General features: G+C 38.1%; 1 protein-coding gene across 1 annotated transcript in view; it reads right to left on the reverse strand.

Moving 5' to 3' along the window:
* Positions 1 to 7,925, reverse strand: part of LOC104625981 (nuclear receptor coactivator 7) — a 53,518-nt gene extending 45,593 nt beyond the window's left edge. The window contains exon 1 of the mRNA XM_010293774.1: positions 7,771 to 7,925. Within this exon, the coding sequence (XP_010292076.1) occupies positions 7,771 to 7,820 (50 nt within the window). The 5' untranslated portion in view covers positions 7,821 to 7,925. The remainder of the gene's footprint in view (positions 1 to 7,770) is intronic.
* Positions 7,926 to 9,345: the final 1,420 nt, after the last annotated feature.

Consider the following 9,345-nt stretch of genomic DNA (forward strand, 5'->3'; position numbering starts at 1 on the left):
CTGCTGAATTTCTACCAGCATTTAAGCTAGACTTCACTGGGATTAAGCAGAATTTCATGTAGTAGGTCCTAAGAGCAGAAGAGAAGACACATCTGGGAGGCTGAGGGCACAAGACCATACCTGCAGACACTACACAAACACAGTGTAATTTTAAAAGGTAATAATATCACCTTCCTACAGACAACAGTAAAAAGTCTGTATCTCACCTATCCAGAAAGCCATCTTCTGAAGCTACCAAGTGTTATAGCCTTTAAATCCCTCCAAGGGCCAGAAGGTAATTGGCACAGCCCACCAGGCACCTCCAGCACACCGCCTGTGCCCAGCATACGCAGCTGCAGGCCACAGGGAAGGAGAGGAAGACAAAATACATTACAGCTATATTAATAGCAACTCTTATCAAAACTGCACAGACTTCTACATCAAAAGGCCTATCATGTAACTATTTATGTTCTAAAAGGAGGCTAAATTAAGTTTCTTTTCTTGCAGTTTCTTTTTCAAGGCTGATAAGAGACACCCAAAGGTCCCTTTGGGAAAATCAAATATAAGGTCATCATATGTCTGCTGCCTAACAAGCCAGCCTTACATGTATCTTGCAAGGTGATTAATGAAAATTCTGAAATTGCAGGTGTGAGACAGCATGTTTGAAGATTAAATAAACAGAAACTCTCTTCTCTGTATATTCTGTGATATAGCCCTCAAAGAAATCAGGAACATCATGAAACTCTCCCTTTCTTCTCTTTCCTAAAAAAAGCTTCTTTATACAGAGCCCACACTGTTACCCAGTCTCACTTCACATGCAGAGGGAAGTGAACGGGTGAGGAGATTAACCATGCTTCCCGTCTTATGCAAGCTTTGTATCTCCATAAATAGCGTTTCTGCTACTGGAAAATTTTGAAAAATCCTGAAGAAAGCCTCAGGGCCCCATTAGATACTTTCACAAACTCTGTTATCCGATAACAAAGTTCTTCTTCAATCCTAAATGGATCCACTACTCTTCAGGATGAAAGCACTGGAAAGAACTGAGACTGCACAAACCACTGCCTTGATTATGCTTCCTAGGGGAAACATTCACATTGGGAATAATTCTGTGATTCACAAGCTAAGTAGAGGAGCACCACAGAATTACAAGACCACTAATATAAAAAAAAAAAAAAAAAATCTCAGAGTCCAGAAAGCAACAGCAACATGAGATGAGGAAACAGTTCCCAAGATAAGCAGCTGTGCAACGTACTCTTCCCTGGCACTACAACACTCTTCAGGAAAAGCAAGTTAAATCTTCCCCCAACTCTCATTCTTCGGGTTTACATCTACAATAAAAAGAACACTTTCATATTTTTTTCTATATACAACAGTAAGTTTATGAGCAATGAAAAGCAAGTGTCTCAAGCATTTGAAGGACCTGATCAACCACCGAAAGCTGTGCTCAAAAACTCCTCGTGCTGCTGTCTGTGAAATTCTAGACATTCTTTAATGTCTGAAGACTACAACAGTTACAAAGGACAACTGAAATACTAACCTACACAGCAGCAGGCAGAAAGTCTGCTAAAAACATTGAAACCCCTCCATTTTAAGTAACTGGAAAGCAAATCACAATACTGCATGTTTCAAAAATATTTTATGGCTTCTCTCAGCAGCCAACACAGCAAATAAACTATCCCACATAAACACCCCTAAATGACAGAGCAAATAATATCCATTGCACCCCATAAATCTGAAGTAGTGATATTTTCAGCCTTTTCTTAGAAAATACAGTGCCTCCGGCATATATGTTACTGGTTGAAACAATACCAGTAAAATGCAATACTGTTTTTAGTTTCAATAACAGGATTATGAAGTAATGTTTATACGCCCGGAAGCAGAGCTAAGAAATTTCCATTATACAGATGAGCTGAGATGATGTATTATTTCCTAGAGTCATTTAAAAAAAATTAAGCATCTCCAGGATCTTGGCCTGACTATTCTTCACACCCAAGATAAACCTCCATGATGGTTTGTTTTAAAAACAATGAGTGGAAACTTCTCCGTCTGAAAGCAAAAAATAAATTATGGGTGCTAAAGGAAACCTGAACAAACATCAACACTTTGACTCAGCCAAACAAGAACAATTGTGAGGAGACAATTGCTAGAGAAATAGTGATCTGAGGAGCACCCAATATTTGAAGCCTGTGGCAAGGATCTAATGACTCTGTCCAACAAGAAAAGCACCTAACAGAAAAACTGGTAACAAAGTTTCCTGTATAGGAGATGCCCCAAGGAAAGTATGTTTGCGCATATATTCCTTAACTGGATTTCCCTCCTTCTTAGCCACCACTGATAGCCTCCATTTCCACACACTCCCTCTGTGCTCGATGCATTTTTCTCATTTCATCATCTGCCTATGTCTTAATAGCCACAGGAATGAAAAATATGAACTCTACAAATACTGAATATGGGAATAAAACAGAACAAATTCCAGACGAGATACTTATAAACCTGTTAGATTGTAATTTGCAAAAGACTCACCAAAGGAGGGACCATAGCATGTCAGACCAAGGATCTGTGCAAGGCAAAATCCGTCCTCCAATAGCAACCAAGAGCAAGGACCAGGGAAAGACCAGAACAATATGCCAAGTATATCTGACTCCTTCTCCAGCTAAGCTTTCTGGACTCTAGCTGTTTACAGCTCAGCAACTATGTATTAATGATTCCTACCTGTCATGGGTTGTGAATGTTTAAGAGGAAAGCTAAGGTTTGGCTGTGATTGGAATGCTGTATACCATTTGTTGTATGGTTTGTTTTACTTATTTTTAGGTATTAAAAAATAATTAGGAGAAGGAAAAAAAAGTTGTAAATTAGAGCCTGGTAACAAGTAAATGATAAATGTACTAAACACTCATATATATCTTTGTAAATCTTCGTTTTAATGTACGAATTTTAATCTGTATGAATGTAAATTTAGGCACCTAAGCCAATAATCTAAATAAAATTAAAACATGATGTGAATGTTTGAGGGTAATAAGGCAACATGAGGTGAACATCAGGCTGTAAAATGGCCTCAGGTTCTGACAGAGTATTAGCAATCTGGAACTAAAGGGAGTCTCTGCCTACTCAGATGGTCTCTGGAGCATGTCTCAGACATTTACGTAGTTTTTTTTCAAAAGAATGATGGTAACAAGACTGATGTAAATTCAATAAACACAAAAGCACCCAAATCCCAGTGAGAATATTTTCGCTAACACAAGCACTTCATCTTTGACTTCAGAAATCTGGCTCTCAGTGGTGACCAAAAAAAAAAAAAAAAAGAGAGACAGATAACTAAAATTTGTAATTCCCCTGGAAACTATTAAAAAAAAAAAAAAAATCATTCAACTTAAGTATCAGTTTTACAGTTCATCTCTATTCAGCATTCTTCAGATTAAGGTCACCACAAGTTGCAGATATAACTATTGATAAAATTAATGTAAGCATCTCAGTCGACTTTTTGAAAAGTAACATTTTTTCAAATAAAGCACTAATTATTTTTTGTCCTCTGCTAAGATAGTAGTAGAGAGCTACTTTACATATGTTATAGATAGATTATATAAAGCATGGAAAATGCTGAGTAACTCACATTGAGGAAGGTTAAGAGACACAGGAAACTTGAAACTAAAAAGAGCCCCTTTTGTCACTCTTTCAGAAAACTACTCAAACTCTTCCCTTACAATTTCTCATCTTCTAGAACTTCTCATCCAAATACATCCAGTATCACACAATAGCACAGGCAAAGCAATTCCAGTTTCAAACTGTACAGACTGTACAGCATTCCAGATTACCAATTTATAGCCAAAGTAATTCTTTCCATGTGACACACGTCACTCATTTTGCCAATTTCTTTTTAAATTAAGTTAAAAATTTAATAGCTATTCATTTCACAAGGTGAAATACCTCTGAACTTGATCCTACACAACAGGCAGGGGAAAACCAAGAGGTTCTCCATTCTGTAAGGGGAGAGGGAAGATAAAGGAAGCACAGGCAAAGGGAAATGGCAAGTTGTACCAGGGTTCAAGGGCACCTAATCACAGTAAAAAGCACCAAATGTCACAGCAGAGTCAGGGACCCAATACACATAGATGTGCCATTGCACATCTATTACTACGCTGTACTATCTATTTTTGGACTTGCTGGATACCAGGGCAGACTTCACATCAAGAGGAAACAGTTGCAAGAGCCGCAATAATATTGGTCCATTTGGGAGCTAATGACACAGAAGTCAACGGAAGAGCCTGAAAACAAAGTTTGAAGAATTAGGCAAGAAAACTTCACTACACAGAATAGTCATTAAGTAGGTGTAGCAGTCTCAAATAAGGACCTATTGCATAAGAGATCTATGCTTGCATGTTACTCTTATACTTTCACTTGCCTGTTAAACACCCACAAGCTGTAACATTTTATCTGCATAAGGAATCTAAATTTGTCTTTAAGAAGTTTTGTAGAGATTTCTATTTTTTTTGAGAAGTTACTTGTTTCATTTCTTGCCAACCAAGGCAAAAAATAAGCCCTTTACCACAAAACACAGTGGGTAAAGGAGCATTCGGTAAGAAGCAAAAATGGATGGTGAGGGTTTTATTTCTGCTTCACTTGCCATAGGGAGGGGAAGAGACCCGGGAAAACTGAGGCACTCAGACCATGAAGATCTGTAGGGGAAAGTTGTGTGGCTCTCTTCTATAGAGAAATTTGAAATATTTTAAAGGATAAAAGTTTAAACCAGCTTCTTTACAACACTAAATTTGGGGCACAGAGATGCAGACAGCTATTTCATTTTAATCTTGCTTCCTCTCTAGCAGTTCCGGAGCTGGTTTGTTAGCACATAACTACCACTACGCTAACCACTCCAAGTACTTTGGCGTTCTCAGGCTAACCTCTCTAACAACTGCTAGCATGATCAGTCAGACATGGAACACCACCCCTTACCAAAAGCTGTCCAGGAGGGGCCAAGATTACACCAGCTTGAAGGCCAAAAGCCACTTCCTGACAGGAAGTCAGACCCTTTCGGATGCTGGCAGGGCAACGAGGCCACTGCTCATCCCGCTGTTCATGCCCACACGCTCCCTCACTCTGCCAACAGAGAACTTGAGTTTCTGTGAGCAGAAGCTTAAGAGAAAGAGCTATCATCTTCCTTTTTTCAGTTAATGCTTTTGTCCTTGTTAATACCACAATAACCCTTCCCTCCACATTAAAGAGTGAAGTTTCCTATTAAAATTTGTGTATTTTCATTAATATAGTCTACCAGGTAGTTATAAATAATTTTATTTCATCAGAGTTGAATATATAAGTTTTCTCCTTTCTAACCAGGATATAAGCAGGATCCTTCTTCTCAGCCCTGGAGCAGAGCAGAGCCCTTTTCCCCACCCTCCTAACAGAGAGCACATTTTCATGTCCTGCTGGCAAAACGTCTAACCAGTTTCCCATTCTCTTCCTTGGTAAGCAGTAGAGTCTTCTCCCATGAACAGCTGATCATAGGCAAAAATAATAAGATTAAGGTAAAGGTGGGGGGAGAGTACTTGTCACATGTTTACTCATGAGTAAACATAGCTATATGTTTACTATAGATAAATTTAGATTTTGTAAATACTATTATTATCTTGGGCTCACAAAACATAACAGTAATAAGAGGTATGGGGGGAAAAAAAACAACCATAATGGAAGTAGAGGGGTACATGTGTTGAGGAATCAGCTGATGTTGCGCTGAACTTAATAAATATGAGCCCAAGCTGGCAGGAAAAGCACGGTGTTTAAAGTAGTATACAAAACAGTATGAAGGTGCTTAAATTTAAGGACAGAACAGGTGTCCATACATTCTAAGACATGAAACAACCAAAATTGACAGCAACAAAGCACACACCTGATTAAATTATCTCCATGTTCCAATATCAGGCACCTAAGCTGGGAACTTCTGTCTACATCAAATCAAAGGCTAAATTTAAAAAAAATTTAAAAACCAGGTAGGGACATCGTTAGAATATAAGCTGCCTATTATTTTCAGGTACTCATATGACATTTACAAGGGTCATCATGTAAAGCATTCAAACCCTTCATCTGCAAGATGCTGGGACACCTGTCTATTAGAGGAAGCATGCTAGACTTAACGACGGTAGACTAAAATCAAGGACATGTAAATTCAGTTCTGGTTCTGCCCCTGACTGCACACACAGACAATATACATGAAGGTAAGCTGGGCATACCACCTCCTGACCTACTTTAGCTTCTATTAAAACATGACTTGAGGGTCTGCAAGAACATTCTCGTAGAAATCATACACAGGTTTCCTTAGAGCGGGAACTTAATTTAAGGGCCTGCAACCTACATATAAGAAAGAAGATGCAAGCCAGGAGGGAAGGAGATAGATGACCTTGCCAAAGTTACATAGCAGGTAAGTGCTAGAACTAAGAATTTATTTCAGGTCTTTTTTACCCTTGCCTAATGTTCTGTGCCCATACAAGACACGCTGCCCCTGTGAATTTTTAAGAGAATAGCCACAGATGACACAGGAAAGGTGCAAAAGAAATTAAATAAAATGTCAACGACTTTGCCGAAAGCCTCTTGTGGCTTTCCATTTTGTTTAGCAGACAACATTTAGAAAGGACTCAAAACATTCTCTTCAATACTAAAACATCTTACTCAGACATCTCTCTGAAAGCCTGAGTCCTCCTTAACAAGAAATTACTTGCTCCTTAGTACAATCTCTTCAGCTACTTCTGCTTTATCCTACTTGATACCTCCTCTGCTATAGGTGCCATTATTTATTTCCCTTTATCAAAATCCAAAACTGCAACATTCCTTTCTGTCAACATCAACACAATTGCCTTTCTCCAAATGGAAAGCAAGTTACTCGGCATTAACAGATGTCCTTCACCACAAAACTTCTTGAAATCTTCAGCCACCACTACAGACCACCTGAACAGCAATAAAGAAGTGCTGCAACTTTTCCCCACACTACTACTTCCAAGTGGTGTGACAGGCATGTCTCTAGATTTCTGTAACGCACTAAGGCTAGTGTTTTAGTGCAGCTTCAGTAACACTTATTAAGTACAGAGCAGAGACAGTATACGCTTTTCCTCTTCAATGGTGCAGAAAGTACCTTTGAGTCAAAGATGTTTTCTATACCGATTTCCTTCACCACCCCCAACAGTAAGTTCGTTCTTCTTGCAAATCAGAGCTCAGAGATGATTATAGACTTGCTAAACTAACAAAGACAAGTTATTAGGAAATCAACATCACTTATTTCTTAAAAATCACCAATCATGAATTCCAAATGATAAAAATGATTGACTGAAAAGACATTGCTTTTAATTATAAAGATTATATACTCTAGGCAGCTTAACCTACCAGCATATAACTACTCTTTCTTAGCTGATCTTATCCTATGAGATAGTGCTACTTAGTCCATGCTTCATTTGAAATCAGATAAACTTTAGGTTTAGACATGTTTATGTTTTAGATGTGCTTGTTTTTGTAAACACTCATCAGGAACTGGACACTGGAAGCTCAAATGCAGCGCAATTTGCAACTGAGTACCCAAGAACAGTTTTGTGTTACAAATAACAGTTATAATTCAAGTTTATCTCCACTCCCGAAAAGGAGAAAATCACCACTCCTACAATAGGGACACAGCAAGGAACACACTTTCTGGATACATAATGCAGCATGGGTTTCATTTTCATACATACTTGAAAAATCGTAAAGCCTTGTGAAAAAGGCAGAATGAAGAGTTCCGTATTGTAATCAACGTTGAAATAATCCCTGTAACCTTACCGAGCAAAATAACCTTGTCTTCGTTCCTTCTTCTCTTCCTTGGTCTCCATTATGTACAGTCAAATAGGCAAGGTGAACGGCCAAGTGTGATGCTCTTCTTCCCCTCAGAACCTCATATCCAGGCAGAGTCCCCTGTATATAACATTTAAAAACAGAAAGTTCAGAACTGAACATGTCAACAACACCTCCAAAAACCAACAGGGTTGTGGAAATGCAACTGACCCAGTGACAAAGCAAAGTAAAACTTTAACCAGTCAATGCTTGCCATGTGATAGCCATTTAGTATACAATGAGACAAAACCAAATAAATGCTCTCAGGCCAGTTTCTCCACAGAGGAAGAGAGATACTGCAAAGCTGGTAGAGCTTGCTACTGCAAAGAGCAGTAGCAAGTTTTAAAACCCTGGAAAGATGAAAATATTTTGCAAGCTGTTAAATAGTTTATACCAAAACATCTTCCTCGTTTCATGTGTTTTATAGACAGAAAGATCAAGAGCAGCTCTGGAAATATCCAGTACAAACAGTATAACAAGACAGACACATAATGTTCACTTTATTAAAATTGTGTAAAATAGCGAGAAATAAGAAAGTTTTAAAATAATGTAAAGAAAAAAAAGAGTGATCTACATTCTTTACACAGGTTTGACTGTTGTGAACGATACACAAGTTTAAACAAGTATACAGGGAGAAACTTGATGGACCTTCTGCTCTCCAGATGAATTGCATTCAATTTGAGATAGAACAGGACGAGTGAAGGTTTTCTGAGAAGTTTAAAAAAAAAAAAAAAGGAGGGGTGGCGGGGGGAGACCAGTAACACTGGCTTTTGACACAGAAATCACCACCACTTTGCAGAATGCCATACTGAGGCACCTGGAAACCAGGAGTTGGGAATTTCAGAACTGCTTGGTAATTACCGCAATTAACGATATGCCACATAATTGCTTTCCAAGATTCCTGCCAAGATATTTTATCCTCTTCCCCTCTCCAACACATTCAACCCAGCCCAATAGCTTGAAGATATACAAAATAAGGTAACTTCTGAAGAGTTTTTATCAGTATACCAGATTAAAGTTCAAACCAGAAGTTACTACTAAATATTTTAGTCTAATGGGCTGTACAACAAAGAAAGGGAAGCCATGTAAATTATGATTTGTAGCAAAAGAAGAAAAATTCCTCTGGGACCTAATCAGTTCCCATTGTTTTCCCCTGCATTAAAAGATCATAAACTACAAACTGCCATATGTCAACAAAAGAGATAATGTAGTAAAAATAGACTAATCTGCTTGGAAAACCAAAGAACATACCATGCTACATTCTATCAGAAATACTTGCCATAATTTGCTCTCCATATTTATGGAGCCTCGGTCCACAGCAATTAAAGTCCATTGCTTCAAAATGCACTTTTTCTTACTCATTAATTTTGAATACATTCAGTGCATCAAAAAGAATCTAGTCTCTCTGATCTTTATGCATCAGGTAGAGATTTATAGTAATGGTCATTCTTTAAACAGCAAATTTGCCTATGACATCTTTGGCTTTATAAATAGAACACTATTTTATCTCTGCAAGTTAATGCA

This window comes from Phaethon lepturus, unplaced genomic scaffold, assembly GCF_000687285.1.
Source record: "Phaethon lepturus isolate BGI_N335 unplaced genomic scaffold, ASM68728v1 scaffold48848, whole genome shotgun sequence".
Classification (NCBI taxonomy): domain Eukaryota; kingdom Metazoa; phylum Chordata; class Aves; order Phaethontiformes; family Phaethontidae; genus Phaethon; species Phaethon lepturus.